General features: G+C 45.4%; 1 protein-coding gene across 2 annotated transcripts in view; it reads right to left on the bottom strand.

The window, feature by feature from the left end:
* The window catches only part of POLR3B (RNA polymerase III subunit B), a 103,353-nt gene that overhangs the window by 73,950 nt on the left and 8,120 nt on the right, over positions 1 to 21,283 (bottom strand). For both annotated transcript variants that reach the window (XM_075602231.1, XM_075602229.1), the window contains exons 3-9: positions 18,567 to 18,623; positions 17,815 to 17,879; positions 16,793 to 16,868; positions 15,481 to 15,581; positions 6,557 to 6,648; positions 4,225 to 4,342; positions 109 to 217 (exon numbers count right to left, since the gene is read on the bottom strand). In XM_075602231.1, coding sequence (XP_075458346.1) covers positions 109 to 217; positions 4,225 to 4,342; positions 6,557 to 6,648; positions 15,481 to 15,581; positions 16,793 to 16,868; positions 17,815 to 17,879; positions 18,567 to 18,623 — 618 coding nt within the window. The remainder of the gene's footprint in view (positions 1 to 108; positions 218 to 4,224; positions 4,343 to 6,556; positions 6,649 to 15,480; positions 15,582 to 16,792; positions 16,869 to 17,814; positions 17,880 to 18,566; positions 18,624 to 21,283) is intronic.

The following is a 21,283-nucleotide window of genomic DNA, read 5'->3' as shown; positions in this document are numbered from 1 at the left end:
CGTCATTTTCCTGGAGAAGCCAACAAATGGCTGTTCTGCAGATTCCTGCCGTAGATAATTTTTTTTTTACATTTCCTTTAACATTAGAGTAAACCCGGTCTCACTGACCTTAAAAATAATTGCAATAGGGATATCCTCCGACAACGTATTGTGCTTCAAATAAAACCTTCCTTGCTTCATAACCAAATTAGTTCTGCTTTTCTTCTCATGGGTAGAGCTGCAAATCAAAGCATTATATTAGTGGAAATATGGTAAAGTATTGGCAATTTAGTGCCCATAATAAAAGGCCAGGTGGGTTAAGATCAATTTTTCGAGAAGTAAGAAAGCTTGCTGAACAGCAAAAGGATGTAACAAGACTTGGCACAGGGCAAAGAAGCCAAAACCGCTGGTTCTGATCCATAGCAATAGTCCAGGCAGATAGGAAAAATGCTGCACACCTTAAATTGTAAACAAAAAAAATGATACAGTTACCGGTGCTCCAATGTTTGTAAGAAAGCCTGTGATCAGCCCTGAATAAATGATAAAAGGAACATAGGGCACTACGAATTTATAATATCCAAACTCATTTATTGAGCCAACACAACGTTTCGACCGTGCTGGTCTTTATCAAGTGACATAGTGCCACTATGTCACTTGATTAAGACCAGTACGGTCGAAACGTTGTGTTGGCTCAATAAATGAGTTTGAATATTCTAAATCCGTTGTGCCCTTTGTTCCTTTTATCATCTATCCGATCCATAGCAGCCATTTATTCTACAAATGAAGTATTGTATGTCTTTATTTGTATAGCGCCATTAATGTTCATAGCGCTTCACAGTAGTAATACACGTGGTAATCATATAAATAACAAATAATATAACTAACAGGTCATGGGAAGTATAGATTACGTTCATAAAAAAAACCTTCTCAGAGAGGGAAGCCAACAAGGATGCATTAAAAAAAAAAAACAAAAAAAAAAAAACATGGGCTATTACATTTTGGTTTTTAATTATTCTTACTGCTTTTAGAGAACTGTTTTCTAGAGCCCATTGTTACACCAACAATAACCATCAGAATCCAGAAAAGAACTCTCCCAAAGCCCTGTTTGATTTCCAGAGAATCAGTCTGAATTTCTTGACGCATGCATTATTAAACACACTCAAACTGCATTTACCTACAAATTGCAGGGTGAATAGGCTTTGCACATTAATAAAAAAAAGAAATTCAACTAGATTTGTCTGTGCTGTCACCGTAGGAATGAAACTGCAAAGCTTACTTTGTGGCAAGAAGAGTTGTTATATAAATCAGTGGCAAGTGGATCATCAGGAAGCGCATACCATGTGGAAACACATAAAAAATGCTTATGGTGCAATATTGTGCAAACAATAATAAAATAAATTGTCTAGCCCAGAATGTGTACACAGAATACTCACAAACGTGAGGTAGGATACAGACACATAAAGGTATCTTTGCGAACTGGTGTCAGTCTGTAAAGTATGTTGTTTCCAGAGGAGTGTGGTTCTCTGCTGACCTTAGGATAGGAAAACACTGGACATAGCGTAGACTGTATGGCAATTTAATAAATGAAGTAGTTAAAATCCAATCTACTCACATGTTGCAAGATAAAAAACAGCATTTTAGATCACAATGATCTCTGCAAATATCGCTCAGAGCTGCCACCGGATAGAATCTCTCTCTCGGATCTTTCTCCTTCTCTGCTGTGCGTTTCACTGGTGAGTGTCAGCGACCGGAAGTGACGTCATCAGCATCCGAGGCTTCCGGTGGGTAGAGACAGCGTCACTCTACGCGTTTCACCTTCTTGGCGTCCTCAGGAGTGACGTTGTGAGCAGTGTAGCTAGTATATATACACCCTCTAATTAGCATTAGATTAGTTAACTGGGAAATGCTTGTAGACAATTTATCTTTCGGGTTACAATGGCTCAGATAACTGCTCTGGTGTATAGCCTGAGTGGTTGAACACGCGATCATGCAGGGCAGTCAGTGAGATTTTAATGCTGAATGCCTGTCCATTGATGTGTTGGACCACTGTTTTCTGCAGATAGCGATCGCTCAAAAAACCCTTGCTATATCTAACTTATGCATAATACAGGAATATGTAAACTATCTGAGCAGTTGTATAGTTGTATAACATACATATTTGGTCTTCAAAATACATCAAAACCAATTAATCAGAGGTGTTCTAGTGATAATCTACACTATAAAGTACTTAGTGCATGGTATACTGTTATCTTATATTGGCATTAAAAATAGAGGTATTATATTGCCACATGTGCATAGGCAAAAAAGTACAGTTTAATAATCCTCTGTATCATACATATACAGAGTTTAAAAACATATAGTCAAATGAATCAAAATAATCCTAATCTATAGTGATCTCATGATCTACCTTTAATACAACACATCAAATAAAATATATAAAGTATAGAATGTCCTAGGGGGGAAATAGAAACGAATGGTTAATACATGAAATATAAAAATGAACTTATAAAATCTTATATAAGATTAGCTACACTGCTCACAACGTCACTCCTGAGGACGCCAAGAAGGTGAAACGCGTAGAGTGACGCTGTCTCTACCCACCGGAAGCCTCGGATGCTGATGACGTCACTTCCGGTCGCTGACACGCACCAGTGAAACGCACAGCAGAGAAGGAGAAAGATCCGAGAGAGAGATTCTATCCGGTGGCAGCTCTGAGCGATATTTGCAGAGATCATTGTGATCTAAAATGCTGTTTTTTATCTTGCAACATGTGAGTAGATTGGATTTTAACTACTTCATTTATTAAATTGCCATACAGTCTATGCTATGTCCAGTGTTTTCCTATCCTAAGGTCAGCAGAGAACCACACTCCTCTGGAAACAACCTACTTTACAGACTGACACCAGTTCGCAAAGATACCTTTATGTGTCTGTATCCTACCTCACGTTTGTGAGTATTCTGTGTACACATTCTGGGCTAGACAATTTATTTTATTATTGTTTGCACAATATTGCACCATAAGCATTTTTTATGTGTTTCCACATGGTATGCGCTTCCTGATGATCCACTTGCCACTTCTTCAAACGAGGATTGAGAAAGAAATCCTACACCAGGTTACAGCTGCAATCAACCACCATGTTTGTTTAAGTATCACTTTATCAATATTTTATTGATTATATCACTGTTGTTATAAATGTATATGAGCGCCATTTTTGGTTAAAAAACCCCACCTACGTTATATAAATCAGGTCAACCTTTATGCAACCCCTCCCTCCCCCGAACAGCTATCCTTTAAAAACAGCAGTGATCGGATTAGTGTCTATTTAAGTATTGGTTCTGCCACAGGTTGACTGACAGACCAATTTCCGCTGTATATTTAGATTTAAAATACGTCAAGCTCTGGATGTATGGACGCGCTTGGTCTCGGACACGCGCGGTTTCAGACACAATGTTGCGGCCGTTCAGCCGTCACTCACCTCGCCGCAGTCATCCCTACGCCGGCCGTTGTGCCACTCAGTTTAAGCTCCTAACCACCTTACAACAAACCCTCTAATCTTAACCCTCTATACTAAAGTTACCCCATACCCTAAAACCCCCATCCTTAACCACATACCCATTTTCCCCCCAAAACTAAACGACGCCAACGCCTACACAAACTAAAATGATTGTTTTTGCACCACGGCCTTCTCAAATCTAATGGGTTCATACACCGTTCCTTAAAGCAGCTGGTTTGTTTTTGTTATATCTTACCCACGGAGCTGCTCCCTGGTCCCCCAAGGAGCTGCTGCTCCTGCGCTTGGACACCGTGCTGAATATGGGCCCGCCGGACACAAAATGGTGGCAGGGTCAGGGCGGCCAACAGAAAAGCAGCGACGTTGTCAGGAGAGAACGTGGCGGCTTTCCACATGTTAACTCGCAAGCCTCTCTGATTAATTGAATTCAGTTAGAAGTTTTTCACTCTACTTCTGTCTTTTGTGTGCTCCTTCAAATCCTTGGTTACTACCATTTCATGGATCCAGCTTTGAGACGCCGGGATCAGCAGAAGGTGATCAACAAAAAGGGAATAGTTTTCCACTCCTTATCAACAGTGGTGTGCCACTTATACCTATCCCGTCCTTCATACCTATCCCGTCCTTCGTTACCTCGCCAATCCATGAATGTATTTCGGCTGCCATATTTTTGGGTCTGAAAACCGCTACAAAAAACACCCCCTACAAATATCTAGGGAACCAGAGGGGAACATACCTGGTTACAGAGGCTCCCACTGCTCCCTTTCTGTCGGCTTCCACAATAATTCTGTTTTTGGACAGTTGCTCTTGAATCAGAATGACCTTCTCCTGGCCTTTCACTATAAAGTAACCACCTGTACAAAGCGATGAGAGAACAGTGCAGTCATTGCTAATGTGTCATGTTGTATATTATCTCCCTGTACTGTCTATTGTAAAGAGCGGAGTACATTGGGGGGCATTATATTTATATACAGTATATACATAGCTGCTCTTAACATAGTTAAACAGCTAAAAAGGCAGGTTGACACTTGTGACTACTTTTTTTAAAATGAGGTAGAGCAGTTTCGTAGCGATTTATCATGCAGAAAACATGATAAATCCCCCGGAACGTCACCAGGGAGGGAACAATGACCTCGTACATATGTCTTGGGTTTGTGTCCCTAGATTATTGGTATATTACAAGAATGGGTCCAATGACTAGGAGACCAAATTTTGAGGCTACAAAGATTTTGTTTTGAGACACGACGGCCGCGTCATGTGGAGCGGTTCAGCCAACAATGGCGAATCTCTCGCGTAACGTCACTGGCCGCGCCTACCAAGGTCTTCAGCATCTACAGAGCAGGTATCGCGTGCGCACACCACGCGAGTGACATCACGCCGTTGCGCGCCCTGCAGCCTCCCACTATAATCTCGGCCTTACAGAGACAGTAGGACTGCAAGTGCATTGATTTATAAAGTATAATTCTAATTTATTGAGCAAGGAATAAAATGCATCTGTAAGAATCTTCCAGAATGCGACCTTAGAAAAAAATAATGGGAGTTTTCAGATGGGTGTTGAGGATGGCAAAGGAAGGGACTGGTAAATACAGAGGGACAGGGAGTGCAATGGTAGAGAACAAGGTGGAGATTCCCAGGTGCGAGTTTAAAACCTAAAAGGTGCAATCCCACCAGTCAGGTGAATTTCTTAGCGGCCTCTGAATGGGAAAGTTGAGGTGACCTGCACAGTATCCAGTGCTGCTTCCCGAAACGTTTCTCCTACAGGGTGCACGTAATCCCTTTGAGCCTCTCAGTGCTGGTTATACCTTATGCCTATCTGACTCTGATCCTATGACATTATTGGCATGCTTTGCCTGTAGCAGTTTTATTATGAACCCCTGCATTACTGGCGTATATAGCATTGTTGCTTGAGATTATCTCTGCTAATTACCGGTTATCCTTGAGATATACTCTACAGTTGGTTGGTGTAATTGCCACTAGCCTCGTTTGGGCGTACATTTACCAGTGACCACTCTTGGATCATTAGATTATCTTATAGGTTGCCATATTGTGTATTTTGTTTTTATTTGTTCAGTGTGTTGGGAGTTACCGTCCATATAGGACTTAAGAGAAGTTAACGGGCCAGAAGGGGCATCCCGCCCCAAAACGTTGCCCCCCTTATTTGTCTTGATCCCTTATCTTTTCCTTATTCCTTTCCTTCCCCCACCCTGTGTTCTCCCACTCCATTTGCTGTTACTCACAGTTGAACGTATATTGCTGACCTAAGCGATTATCCTCACATATTGTGGCAATATCACAGTAACATTTCTTTATAACATATATGTCATTTTCTTTATTTTTCTAATTTGAGTGCTGGGTAAATGTATCAACCAAGTGTTCGCTTTACCAGTATCCCACCCTGTCCTGATCGGAGAATCAATAAAAAGGTATGGGGAGGTGGCGAGGGGGGGGGGGGGACTCTGGCTCAACAAGCACTTGATGAACGCACACTGACATCACACAAAAGGGATCAGCCAGAGGAAAGGAAACCCCATCCCAAACTTCACTTTAAAAAGCAATCAAAATTAGCTAGATGAGACCCCTAAATGGTCACTTTGGTTCTTGGAGGGATTGCCCCTTTTGGTCAACAGGAAACCAGAAGGGAAGTCCAGAGTTCATGCTGTAATCACAGTCTCAAGGTTACTTCGGCCTACATGTTACATGTGACGTGGTAACACGGTTAACCCAAGAAGTATCAATAAACTTAAAACAAAATCAATAAAAAAAACAAAATGATTGTTTTTTCCCCCATCTTATGTCCTTCACAAACTTGTTGAAATGGTTGATCCCTTGAGTGTCGGAAGAGGCCACGGCACCAGAGTGCCACAGCCACTCCGGAACATTGCGATTATGGGAAGAGCCGACATCACTGATCACGGGAACGGAAGAGTCTTCTCCTCAATTCCTGGCCCGGTCAGATCATGTTCAGCGCCCCACAGGAGCCCACAGTGTGATCTCCTCTAGCAAACGAGCGTAAAGACCATGACTTGGCCACTACATCATGGGGCTGCCCTCAAGGAGTTAAAGCTCACCTGGATCCAAAGGACATTCATTCAGCTTAGCAAACTCAGCAGGAGTCTTTCCCTGAAGAACACAATTGGAACTCCGTAGCATGATAGGCATTCTGTAAGGGGGTGGGGGGAGAATCATTAATGCTGATCATGACACTGAAACCACTTTCATATTTATCTTTCCATCTATGCTTTCTTATATTAAAAGAATTGGAGCGATCACAACATACCAACATGAATGAAGCAGCAACAGAAGGAAGGGGAGTGTTGACACAAGATAATTATAACCATTAAATGCAATTACCAAATACAGCAAGATATTCAGCCATTATCTGCTGAATGACATCTCCCATTAATACACCATTTACTATTACGTTCAAAAGATGGAGCTAAATAGACACTGTGGTAATATTTACCACAATAAATGTGCAGCATTTGCTTGAGGTAGAGAAGCATGCAAAACTGGACTTTTTTGCGTCTATTTTTGAGAGACTTCGCTAGCGATTCACCAAACATCAATGTACATTGCAATTTAGCGAAACGCTCTCAAGTCACTAGAGGCGCTTAATGCTGAAACTATAGAAGGACCCCCAGCATGATGCACTCACTGGCGAGATTTCTCTAATCACACCGTTATCCCTTTGAGACTTGGCGAAACGTTTTGCAGGGAATTGAATTTGGGGAACAAAACCCTTAAGTTTTGCGAATGCATTTGAACCATTTCGAACATCTCTATCCACTAACCAAATATACCACTTAATATTTATTGAGATTCAAATATAGACAAGAAATAAAGAATACATAGATAATACCTGGAATGAGAAGTTGAGCTGCAATATACCATTTTAAGAAGGTATTTATGTACTAAAACCTTTTGTCGTCGTCTGACTATTTAATTACTGCAATGAAATTAGTTTTATAATCAAAAACAGACTGTCCTAATAACATTTAATGTATTTCATCCATGCAACAGGTGATTAAGTTCATTGATGCAGACACATACAGCATTGTAAAGAATTGTACTATACCATCATCCATCCTAATGCAATTAACCAAAAGGTATCCAACAAAATGGGATATCACAGTAATATCTCCTCGTCCTTTAATCAACCTTACTATCCCATCCTCTTCTCTTCCACTACAGCGTTTCCCAACCTTTTCTACATTGTGCACCCCCTGCAAGAAAACATTTTCCTGCACACCCTAATTAATAAATCTTATTGCCTACTCCGACTATTGCTAACCTGCGTGACCGATCCCGGACAGCAGTGTCCTGAACTCATGCGGTTACACACATGCTCAATAAGGCCCCAAACTGCACCTCCGTGTGTGCAGTCAGCATGGGTGGAACAGCGGCCAATCACTGAGGGAGATTCCAAAGTCACGCCCCACAATGCCTTGCGGCTGTGGATGTAAAGCATTGTGAGTTGCAACTTTGGAGGCTCCCATTGACGGCTATACCACGCACGTTAAGGTGCAGTTTGGAGACCGAGTGCGCAGTCCCTACACGGGCTATGAAACCACTACACTGCCTGGGCTCCACCACTACATATTTTGGGAGGCAAAACCATTGGAGACACCTCCGAATCCCATGTTGGAGTCACTGCATTAAACGATTATAGCTTATTTTCTTACCTAGTCCAGGGAGGTGGGGTATCCAGGAGCTGCTCCGTTGTGTCCCTACCTCCCGGGACCCCTGTGGTTCCCGTGATAATTGGCACCAGCTTAAATATCATGCCCCACCACACAATGGCTGCTGGGTCAGGGCTAACAAGTTGCCACGGACCCTCCGGCACTTAAGCATAACCGCTCTTCAGAGCGATCACGTGATGCGTTCTCAGTTCTGGCCGTTGGGCCGGATGTGAAGGGGAGTGGGCAGCCCTAAACCCCCACTCCCCCTTCAGTGTGGTATGCGATCTGCGCCCCGATTACATACAGCCCGTAAAAAATTAGCAAAGACCAATGACGTACGGAGCGCGTCATACGGGCCCTTAGGGTGGCACTTTTCTTCATGTACACGGTACGTCATTAGGGAACAGAAGGGGTTAAAAGAAAAAAGTTAGCAATCTCTGCTCTGAAGGTATGGGAGAGCCTGGTTTTGCGTTTCCTACCTGCTGGCGGAATTTACACACATTCATCACACCTGGAACTTAAAAGGTTCGTGAAAATAGAAAATTGATACCCAACTTCCCATAGTTATCTTTTCCTGGAGTGTCCACCCATGGCAGTGCTCACCAATGGGTTAAGTTCCACCCCCTAGCCGAGATAGATTTCTGTCCTACCTGTGGGAAGACCATAAATAGCCCCTTCTTTCCTCCCCAAGTAGTCTAGTACGAGAGCTGAAATATACAACTAGAAACATTAATATCTTAGACATAACTTTTGGGAGGGAATTGATGAGCACTGCCATGGATGATGGACTCATCCATCCAAATTACGGTAAGTTGGGTATCAATTTTCTATTTTCCTTGTTGTCCCCATGGCAGTGGTCACCAATGGGACTTTACATGTAGAAAAGGGGAGGTCCTAGAATAAAACACCACACTCCTTGTCACGTAAATATAATATGTTATTTAACTGGTGACAATGGACTGCAGGACTTTCCTGTCAAAGCATGCATCTGCGGAGGCATCCACATCCACAGAATAGTACTTAATAAAAACGTACCAAGTGAAGTCTATCTTGACACCCTGAATAATTCTGCGTGGGAAGCCTGCACCTTTGCTGCCCAGACATAGCCATGTCTCTTGTAAAATGGGTCTTTACCAGCTATGGGCTAGAATTCTCTGGAAAGCAAAGGCCTTCTTGATAGTCATTACGATTTAGTGACCAATAGTAGACTGTAAGGAATCGGGGAATACGTCCTCTGCGGCGTGTTCCCTCCTTGCCTGGTGCAGAGCGCTCCCCCGCTCTGTTTACAGAGCGCGCGCACCCGCAGCTCTTCACTCCGTGCCACGGAACTTGGCTTCGCCTCCCGGTCACATGTCTGTCACACGCGGCACTTGACGTCGTGCACCGCTCCCCAGCTGCGTGGCAAGTTCCTAAATGCCCACGTGTCTCCTGCAGCCTATCCCTGCCTCCGTAGAGGCTGATCCTCCGCTCCGCCCCCAGCCTCATTGATTCCTGTTTACATAAAAGACTTTCACCTTGCTGAGCATAAACCTGTGTAGCCTTGTGTTCCTGCGTTTGCTGTGCCTGGCCCTGTGGCTGTCTCTCTGTTGCTTTCTTGTGTACCGACCCGCTTGATTATAGCACCCCCTCTGGATAAAGACCCCGGCTTGACTATTGGACCCGCTCTGGATAACGACCACGGCTTGCCTCCGACTAACCGCACCTCTCCATCCCTGATCACGGCTTACGGACACTCTACCAATCTCCTGGCTCCAACCCCCGACCGCGGCACAACGGACTCGGACCATCCCATTGGCTCCACCCCTGGACTCCGGCAAGTATCTGAACTAACCCGATCTCTCCAATCCAGACCCAGCTACGCTGACAACCCACTGTAAGGAATCCGCTCCTGGGTTTGGTTGAAACCTTTTCCTTACAGAATTATGCAGCTACTAGACTACTCCCCCTTGTTTTTGCAATCAGCACCCCCTGCTCCTGCAATCACTGCAGCCTTGCTGCCTCCTGTGCAGCTCTGGCCTGATTGGCCTCCTGTGCTATTAAGATACTGCCCCGCCCTCAGGAAGTTGCTGGACATAGACTTTGCATTCCCAGTTGCAAGTAACTGTGCTTGTCACAGACTCTCTGTTTGGCCTGCAAGGCTTCCTTGTGCCTTCTCTCCTGCTCCTAGTCCCCTGCTTCAAAGGGCTCCTTGCATAGTAGCCCCGGTGCTGCTTCCCTTGTTCCTGGCAGACTTCGCCTTCGCCGTGCTGAAGAGGTTACGCTGGCTTCCCCAGTGTTTCCTGTGGCGTGTCTGCACCCTTGGTTCCTGTGGCCTTTCTGTCTGCAGTTCCTGTTCCCGTGACCTTCCAGTGGTCTCCACCACTCTCGGCTGTACCCGGCAATGGGGTTGCTGTTCTGTGCTGTAGCACTGGATTCCCAGTTCCTGTTCCCTCATCCCTGAAGTCCTGCTGTCTTCGCTGTAGCAGCTTCGTTGTACTCCCTGATGACGACCTCGGCTCGTATCCTCGACCACCGCTCCTGTGCCGCCTGTCTTGACCCCTGCTTGGATAACGTTAACCCTGCCTTCTCCAATCCTGACCCAGCTATGCACGACTACAGATTTCGCAACCCGGATCCGGCTTCGTGGTCTAAGGTCTGTGTTTCCACATCCCCACCTCAGCCCCGCGGTCCGGTCCAGGTTTATGGTGAGCATGTACATTACACCCACTCTTCAGGTGTGCCCCCGCTGCTGTGGGTGCGCAGTTTCATACTTTCCCACCTCAGTACCGGGCTCCCGCCTTGTTCTTGGTGAGCGCAAGCGTTACATAGACTGAGGCCATTTGCCCCTACCTTGGTCTATTTGGAAGGATGAACAGCCTGTCGGGACTCCCTAAATCCTTCCGTTCTGAAAAAGTTGTGTTTTAAGCACCATACCACATTTAACGTGTGTAGAATACTTTGCCGTTTGCTGGTTTGGGGTAAGATGAGGGTTACATTACCTCCTGTTGCGATGGAATTTTTAAACCACCTTGGGTAAGTAGAGTTGAGCTGGCCTCAAGACAACGATGTCTTGAAGGAAGATAAGGAAAGGTCCCTTTAGCGACAAGGCCTGTAACTCACCGACCCTGCGCACCAACATCACTGCTATCAACAGGACTGTCTTTAATGTTAGACCTGTATCTGAAGCTTGAGGAAAGTGGCCCAAAGGGGCATCTGTTAGAGCCCATAATACTAACTGTAAATCCCAAGCAGGAACTTGATTATATTGTGGTCTGATTTTCTTCAGAGTTTGGAAGAATCGATGTATGAAATCTATGGCAGCTAAGTGCTTTCCTAGCAGTGCTGATAGTGATGACACCTGTACCTCCAGTGAGCTAGTGCAGAGTCCCAACTCCAGACCCTCTTGCAGGAACTCCAGAATTGTGAGTGTAGCCGGTTTCAAGAAGCTTATATTGTGGCGCTGACACCACAGATTTAATCACTGATACACTGTACAAGTTTTTTTTTTCCTTGTCGCCAGCAAGATTTGTACCACCTTGTGCAACAGTCCATGGATCGGAGTAGTTCCCGCTCAACCTCCATGCCGTCAAAGTCCAGGCCCCTTGATTGGGGTGCTGCACCGAACCCTGGGATAGCAGGCCTGGAAACACTGGCAGTTGCCACGGTTCATCTGCCAAGAGCTGGATTATTTGTTGGAACCAGGCTCTGTGTGGCCAATTTCGGGAGTATTGCAGCCACCTCTGCATTGCCCAGTCTGATTTTCAGGAGAACCCTTGTATCAGTGAAATTGGTGGGAATACGTATACAAGTCGGAATTGCGATGAGCAGGAAAGGGCGTCTACCTTGGTAGCCTCTGGGTGAAACATTCCTGAGCAGAAACTTAGTTTTCGATTGCCTGCTGTTGCCATGAGGTCTATCTTTGGTCTCCCCATTTCGAAACTAGTTGGTTGAATGTCATGATTGTTAAATAGGAGACTCCAGGGTCTAGGGTCCTCCTGCTGAGAATCAGCCCGTAGATTCTTTTTACCTGCGATACAAAAAGGTATGTTAAATGACGCTCTGCCCAGGTGAGAAAATCAGGAATTCCTGCAGGAGTACAGAACTTGTCCCTCCTTTTATAGGTCACCTTCATACGGTTGTCGGACCTGACCTTCACGCTGCAGCATTGTAACAGTCGTGAGAAGTGCCTGATCACCTCCATTGCCGTTCTTAATTCTAAAATGGTTTGTGAACTTTTTCTAACTTCCGACAGGCCATTTCGCTTGGGCTATCGGAAGTCACAAGTTGGGCACCCCTGCCTGTGTCATTTGCGTCTGTTGTAAGCACGAGCCAGACTTGATCCTGTAGCGGACAACTTGTTTTTAGGATTCTTTCGCATTCTCACCATTTTAGGGATTCCCTTATGTCTTGCAGTCAGGAGATCAATTGATCTAGGCATGTTGCCCAACTGTGCCATTGGTTTAAGAAGTTCTGTTGGGTTGGAGCGTTCCTATACGCCATCTGGCCCATTTTACCACCTCTCTGGTTGCAGATAGCCACTCTATCAGCCTCATTCATTGTCAAGCCTTGCTGGCTCTGGCTGCTCTGATCACCTCCTTCAAAACTTTCACTTTTGTCAGAGGGGAGAAAAACCATGCCCAGTTGCATGTTGAACTGCATTCCCAAGAATCTTAGGTTGGATTTAGTTAACTTTCCTCAGTGTTGACTAGCCAGCTGTGATGAGATGATACGCACTGAGCAACTGGACGGTGCCGTGATTTTATTAAAATATTGTCGAAGAACTGGAATATTTGTATTCCCTCTTACCTTAATTCGGCGATGAGTGTTAATAGATTTGTGAATGTTCTTCGCGAGTTCGAGAGGCCAAAGGGAAGCACCTTGAATTGATAGTGTGTTACCACTATCGCAAATCTTGTTTCCTTTCTGTGTAACATATAGGCATGTGGAAGTAGGCTTCTTTCAGATGTCCCGGCAAGTCCTTCTCCCTGGATCACTGCTGCAATAATGGTCTTCAGAGACTCCATCTTGAACCGTCTTTCTTTGAGAAAGGAGTGCTACTGAGCATGGCCAAATGTATACAACAAAAAAAGACAGAAAAGCCCAATGCTACATCCAATTTAACAAAATATATAGTAATTAGTATATAGTTAAATACGTCAATAATAATAATAATAATAATAATAATCTCATAAATAAGGGTCATTTGGTTTAACCCTTTGGCCAAAGCGTTATAAGCCTGCAAGCCAACGTCAACGGATAACCAAATTTTGCAGGTCCTAACACTAACCTGTTGAAACTTCTCTTTCACCTCTGTGGAGGGAGAATGACTGCAGGTAGTCCATCCATAACGCATAATGAAAGAATCTTCCTTACTTTACAAAGTGGGGAGGGGTGAGCTTAAACCCAGGGAGGATCAGCCACTAACCTCCAAACAACTGATTCCAGTTGAAAATTAAATTAACAAATGCACAACCCCAGCAAGCTCCAACCCCAAAACCCACCACAGACACACAGACGTTTCAATAGGTTACTGTTAGGACCTGCAAAATTTGGTTATGCCTCGACGTTGGCTTGCAGGCTTATAACGTTTATGAGAATATTATTATTGAAGTATTTAACTATATACTAATTACTAAATATTTTGTCAAATTGGATGTAGCATTGGGCTTTTCTGTCTTTTGTTGTATACATTTGGTCACGCTCAGTATCACTCCTTTTGACATATACATATGTGTAAGTGTGCACACACACACACACACACACACACACACACATACGTGGTGAGTTTTGGGGTTAGAGCTTGCTGGGGTTGTGCGTTCTCCATCCACCTGTCCATTGCATCGTCTACAGGCAGGGTTAGTAATATAGCAAAACATTGACATTGCTGCGTCCACTTTTGGGGGAATATCCCTAGCTTCCACTTATTTCTCCTCAAATGGATACATTCTTGAAAATGTCCTAGTAAAGGATACTTTTTTTGTCTGGTTGCGACCGCTTTAATCATATCTTTCAGCACGTCATGAACCAAGAAGATTCTTGGCTTCCTATGCAGGCTACTGAATAGGCGATCCCTAGGCTTCGAAGGGGAAGGCCCGTCCTCGTTCTGTAAAATCCCTTACGGTTTTGAGAAGCGGGTCGAGTTAGAGATCAAAAGGTGGGCGATTCATCGGCCGAAAAATCATTATCTGATGATTGCATCTCCAGCTCCATCCTGCTAAATAGCTCATCCTCGGAATTCTCAGAAGAGGCGTTTTGCGGTCTTTCCAAATTTACAAGAGCCTGCCTCAATACCCTGGGTTATCGTGTCCTACATGCAGGAGATGAAACCCAACAACGGTTCAATTGGATCCTTTGCCACATCTTTTAGGCAATTCTCAACCAGTCTTTTTTAGTGTGGCTTATCCCAAGCAGCACAATGTCTTGTTGTCCTTGCTGCTTTTTTCCTAGTCGGCTCTGTAAAGTGCTCTGGCCACTGGATCCTCCTGTTGTGATCCCCGAGTAATGACAACACAAATTTCAGTACTAACAGCCATCTCTTTTACAAAACTCACAATACGGACTACTGTCTCCCTGGGGCTTACCTTGGAAGCATTGTAATAGTAGTCTTTGTAGAGACTGCATCCATGATTGTACGGTAATATTGGCTTGGATTGCACATTTGTAAGTAGTGTATCCCTAGGTAGGCTAGTAAGCACTTGAGCAGGCTTCCCAGCGTAAATGCTGTCCTCCACATGTCTGTAATCCTTGTGCAAGGTGCAGAGTAGCAGGGCAGCGACAGTGTTTGCATGCTGAGCCCTTTTAAAGCCGCCATTGTTTTTTCCTTTAGTGATGTCTCTGCTGCCTTCTGAGTCTACTTGGTATAGCGTCCACCAAGACTCTTGCGCGCACCTGCACAAGCGGCTCTTACCAGGCTTCTGGAGCTGCGAGCCTCAGCAGCTATTTGCAGCATGGACCCCCTTCAGCCCCATGGAACAAGCAACTCCTTGGAGTGGGGATGGCCAGGTTTCAGCAGGGGAAGAGAGAGGCAGACAAATCCAATGGAATGATACAAGGTAGGTCAGGTAAGTCCCCTTCTATATTACCGACAAATCAGCTCACTCAAGGACAAAAAAAGGAAGAGGGACTATTTATGGTCCTCTGACAGGTAGAGATTTCTGTTCTCTCTCAGCTAGGGTGGAACTTAACCCCTAACAACCTGTCATGGGGACAACCAGGAAATATATAATATTGGTTACCAGTTGCTAAAACTACATGCACGGTGACTTGGTTTGTCACGTAAAGTAAATAACATTCAAAATACATTTTAAAAAAACTTTTGCAAAGTCACCTCTTACCTTCCAATGGGTAGTGCATTGCGAATAATCCTTTGGCTGCCTCTTGTGTACTCTATATCAACGGTGATTGAGGCAGAATAAGTCATATCTCTAAGACGGCACTACACAAAAACAATAAGTTAAGATACATTGTATTTCATTTGCTCTTGTACAATTGCAGATTGAAGACAAAGTGATTACAGTTGAGGAGGAACTGCAAAGAATCCCTTTGCTGCCTCTCTGGGGTTAACTCATTGGTAAAGCTTGGACTGCCTTCTCTAACAGCAAAAAAATTGCAAATTACATATGAAAAATTAATTGATGGAAAACTACATGACCACATTTTCTAAATAAATACACTAGTATAATCTATGATGTAGTAACAACTTCCAGCACCCGTATTATCCTGGAGAAGAATGAACATTCATTGGGGTAAAGTTACAGCGCTCTGCTAATGACTTAGCGAGATGTTAACATTTAGTTAAGTGCTAACAGGATCTTCTAAGCTCAGTAACGATGCGTGAAGTGCAGTTTTCAGCCTTAACGAGCCCTTGCATTACTATAAACAGACGCTAATGATATACTAGCGTTATTCCCTCTAACAACCCATAATCCTCAGAGCTCCGTTACAGTCACCGCAGGGATTTAACGTTCCGTTAGTTAGGTCAGGGCAAAAGGTGGCGTTACTCACACCCTACCCCTGAAATCGTTCTGTTACACGGTCTGGCTGAAGACCAAAGTTAGTTCTGATATAACCATCATATTGTTATTTACAGGGTTCTTTTCCTCTCCCGTCTTCTCTTTTTTTTACTTTAATTAAACACCTACAGAGGGTCTACATGGAAGTAAAGCCAGCTTTGGGTAATACATGGTCAACACCATGTTCTTTGAAGCTAACGCAAGGCAGCGCTAACTTCACATGGCGTTACGTTTATGCTAACGAGATCACCAACGGCCGTTGTTTTTGCAATTATTTAGCTTTGTGGATACCTTTAAACTCTGGGAAGCCAACAGACATTACCCATTTAGTTAACATCACGTTAGTAGCCCAGACTGACCGGCGCTCTGTGGATCTACCCCAAAGTAGGTTGTGATACCTTTTAGGGGACTTTTAGTTCCTCTTAGATGAAATTATAGTGTATAGTACAGTGCTTTCAAAACATTATAGAATACTTGAAGAAGAAACTGTTAGGGTTTTAAAGGCTTTGCACCCATGTTTCATCTCAGGAGAACTTGAATGGTGGTCCCCTAAAAGTTATTACTACCTACAAAGGGCTGAAATGCAGAAGGTAGATAGAAGTATAGCATTTGTTTTTCTCTTAACTTAAGTTACCTCATGGGGAGATACTGGGCGTGTTACATTAAAGCTTTCTTCAACATCTGGAACACCAACATAAATATTAAGGTACCTGGAAACAAACAAAAAAAGCTTTGCTGTTAATTAGCACTTTATTTCACAAAGTAAGAAGTCTTATTTAAGGGTGTCACCATGAACTAACTTATTAAACAAAAATCATTAAAGATCGTCAGAACATAGCCAACAAGGTAAATACACAGAAAAATATCTATATATGTCAACTAAAAAAAAAAAATAGAAGAGGACAGAGAGATAACTGGCAGTGTATTCAATTTATTCCACAAAAATAGAACAAGATAAAATATAATGAACAATTGCGCTCACATTTGTGCTTACTGCTTTAGACACCTATAACCCGGTCAGGTATATCAGGAATCACCATATGGACCTCTAGGATCCAGCCGTGCGCATTTAGACTCCGTGTCTGCGTCTCACTTGGGAGCCTGCGCGCTCCTCTCCAACCTTAGCGCCTCCCCTTGGGGGATGAAGTCACTCCCAAGATGGCCGCCAGGGATTCCAAAAATCAACACTGATTCGGTGGATCAGTCTCACTTCCTCAGGGGTTTCTAATCTGTGCTGTGCTCTTAATGTTCTCTATTTCTTATTTAGTTTTTATTTTTTACTTATCCCGGTATAGATTTTTGATTGAGATCTTATTGGATTTTAGTACAAGATCTATATATGTATACACACATTCAGCCTTTTAAAGTAGAAAAGGGACAATGGCCCAGTTATAGAATAACATTACACACGCAGTGTGCTTTTACAGATCGCCCGTTCATAATAAGTACTGCTATTTTTTATTAGTTCATCGAACACAGAAAGTTCTCGGAAATCACTATTCCACAAAAAATATAATTTTAAAGTAATAAAACACACGTGTAGATCGAATAAAAATATATTGTAGTTGCCTAAATCCAGTTTATGTGCCATTGTTTTGATACGAAAGGGAAAATGACCATCAATTGTAATATGTCACATAATGTACATTTACTTACTTTAAATACCACATTGGGTCAGCATCACTGGTGACCTTTTCATTAGCCTTCATTATTTTCTTTATCTGACAAATGAAAAACGTGCATCAATTTCTTGTTAAAAAAAAAAAATCACAAGGTAAAATTATCTTACAAATCCTGTACATTTAAAGAAAAGGATTCAAGAACTGCCTGATGGGGTTCCTTACAATGCATCTGATCTCAGACGTGCTATAAGAGAGGGTTGGGGTTCCTTACAATGCAACTGATCTCAGACGCGCTATTAGAGAGGGTTGGGGTTCCTTACAATGCATCTGATCTCAGACGCGCTATTAGAGAGGGTTGGGGTTCCTTACAATGCAACTGATCTCAGACGTGCTATTAGAGAGGGTTGGGGTTGCTTACAATGTATCTGATCTCAGATATGCCATTAGAGGGGTTGGGGTTCCTCAGAAATGCACTATATAATAAGGCTTAACCACAAAAAAAAAAAAAAAAAAAAAAAAAAAAAGGTTCAAAACACATGCCTATTCCCATAGTTCTGCTGGAGAAAGCTATATAATCCACATATTTAGTGCAGCAAGTTACTAAAAAGGTTGTCCCATGTCCACGTATAAGAAAGAAAGGAGCATTGCGTTGGCTTGTGCTACATCTCAGTCTTGTGCATGTTTATTAATATAACACACTTGGATTCCATGCATTACTGGTGCGCTAGGCGCCTTTATTCCTAAACAGGGAAGAAAACACACATTTTTGAAAGGAAAGACGCTTACCTCAACATTGATGAAATAATTGAATGAGTCAATATGCTGCTTAACGAGGCCCTTCACCTATTAAAAGCAACACAAAAACAGCTTTCGTCAAATAGGTCCCAGAACTTGGCCAAAGTTACGGTTTTGACTGGGTTCACGTTTCCTGAATTTGTTGATTTAACTTCTCCTGCTGGGTTCATGACAAACTTCTACAGGACTTATCACAGGGACTGCCACTTTGTCCTGTTCAAACAGGTGGTACCACATAGCTAGTCAAAAATGTTTTGTAGAGCAAGTTGCATCTACTTTTATTCTTATTATATTCACATGCCTTATTGTTAGGGTAACCATTCGTACCGGTTTTACCGGGACAGTCCCGTTTTTTTGTGTCCTGTCCCGGTTTTAAGTCGTCCCGGTTTTTGTCCCTGGTCCCGGTATTGCGGGGCAGCGGCGGTGAGGAGAATGCGGCGGCCGGTAAGTATTTTCTATGTGTGTGTGTGAATGCTGCCGGGGGGACTGAATGAAGGAGAATGCCGGGGGCGGGACTTAGAATGCCGGCCGGCCCGCAGGGGATTGGTTGCAGGCAGGTCAGAGGAAGCCGGGGGCGGGACTTCCGCTTTGTGCAGAGCACACGTGTCTTCCCGCACCCGGCTCCTGTGTGCTCGGTGAGTGTCCCCCTTCTGTCCCGGGTCCCAGCCAGGGGGGGGGGTAATAGGAGGTGGTAGCGGGGGTGCGCCTGCCTTTGTACCACCTTGTACCTTTGCCCCCCCGGCGCTCCCAGCATTGCCCCCCCCCCGGCGCTCCCACCATTGCCCCCCCCCCGGCGCTTCCAATATTGCCCCCCCGGCGCTCCCACCATTGCCCCCCCGGCGCTCCCACCATTGCACCCCCCGGGGCTCCCACCATTGCCCCCCCGGCGCTCCCAGCTTTGCCCCCCCCCGGCGCTAACAGCTTTGCCCCCCGGCGCTCACTTTCCCCCGTCCCCTTGGTGTGGGAGATGGGCTCGGGGGCGGGCAGTGGTTGCTGCGCGGTCACGGGCGGTGCAGGGGCTGGCGGGCGGTGCAGGGGGAGGCGGGGTGTATCTGTGTGTGTGTGTGTGTGTGTGTGTGTGTGTGTGTGTGTGTGTGTGTGTGTGCGTGTATCAGTGTGTGTGTGTGTGCGTGTATCAGTGGGGGTGTGTGTGCGTGTATCAGTGGGGGTGTGTGTGCGTGTATCAGTGGGGGTGTGTGTGCGTGTATCAGTGGGGGTGTGTGTGCGTGTATCAGTGGGGGTGTGTGTGCGTGTATCAGTGGGGGTGTGTGTGCGTGTATCAGTGGGGGTGTGTGTGCGTGTATCAGTGGGGGTGTGTGTGCGTGTATCAGTGGGGGTGTGTGTGCGTGTATCAGTGGGGGTGTGTGTGCGTGTATCAGTGGGGGTGTGTGTGCGTGTATCAGTGGGGGGGGTGTGTGCGTGTATCAGTGGGGGGGTGTGTGCGTGTATCAGTGGGGGGGGGGGGGGTGCGTGTATCAGTGGGGGGGGGGTGTGCGTGTATCAGTGGGGGGGGGGGGTGTGCGTGTATCAGTGGGGGGGGGTGTGCGTGTATCAGTGGGGGGGGGTGTGCGTGTATCAGTGGGGGGGGTGTGCGTGTATCAGTGGGGGTGTGTGTGCGTGTATCAGTGGGGGTGTGTGTGCGTGTATCAGTGGGGGGGGGTGTGCGTGTATCAGTGGGGGGGGGGTGTGCGTGTATCAGTGGGGGGGTGTGCGCGTGTATCAGTGGGGGTGTGTGCGCGTGTATCAGTGGGGGTGTGTGTGCGCGTGTATCAGTGGGGGTGTGTGTGCGCGTGTATCAGTGGGGGTGTGTGTGCGCGTGTATCAGTGGGGGTGTGTGCGTGTATCAGTGGGGGTGTGCGTGCGTGTATCAGTGGGGGGGTGCGTGCGTGTATCAGTGGGGGGGTGCGTGCGTGTATCAGTGGGGGGGTGCGTGCGTGTATCAGTGGGGGGGTGCGTGCGTGTATCAGTGGGGGGGTGCGTGTATCAGTGGGGGGGTGCGTGTGTATCAGTGGGGGTGTGTGTGTATCAGTGGGGGGGGGGGTGTGTATCAGTGGGGGGGGGGTGTGTGTATCAGTGGGGGGGTGTGTGTGTGTATCAGTGGGGGTGTGTGTGTGTGTATCAGTGGGGGTGTGTGTGTGTGTATCAGTGGGGGTGTGTGTGTGTGTATCAGTGGGGGTGTGTGTGTATCAGTGGGGAGGTGTGTGTGTATCAGTGGGGGTGTGTGTGTGTGTATCAGTGGGGGGGGGTGTGTGTGTGTATCAGTGGGTGTGTGTGTGGGTGTATCAGTGGGGGTGTGTGTGTGTGTATCAGTGGGGGTGTGTGTGTGTGTATCAGTGGGGGGGTGTGTGTGTGTATCAGTGGGGGGGTGTGTGTATCAGTGGGGGTGTGTGTGTGTATCAGTGGGGGGGTGTGTGTATCAGTGGGGGGTGTGTATCAGTGGGGGGGGTGCATCAGTGGGGGGGTGTGTGTGTGTATCAGTGGGGGTGTGTGTGTGTGTGTATCAGTGTGTGTGTGTGTGTGTGTATCAGTGGGGGTGTGTGTGTGTGTGTATCAGTGGGGGTGTGTGTGTGTATCAGTATCAGTGTGTGTGTGTAACAGTATCAGTGGGGGGGTGTAACAGTATCAGTGGGGGGGTGTACCAGTATCAGTGGGGGGGGGGGTGTATCAGTGTGTGTGTGTGTGTGTGTGTGTGTGTGTGTGTGTGTCAG

This window comes from Ascaphus truei, chromosome 5 (genome assembly GCF_040206685.1).
Source record: "Ascaphus truei isolate aAscTru1 chromosome 5, aAscTru1.hap1, whole genome shotgun sequence".
NCBI classification, from domain to species: Eukaryota; Metazoa; Chordata; class Amphibia; order Anura; family Ascaphidae; genus Ascaphus; species Ascaphus truei.
The sequence above is the reverse complement of the archived record's forward strand: the minus strand, read 5'-3'. Positions and strand labels throughout refer to the sequence as shown.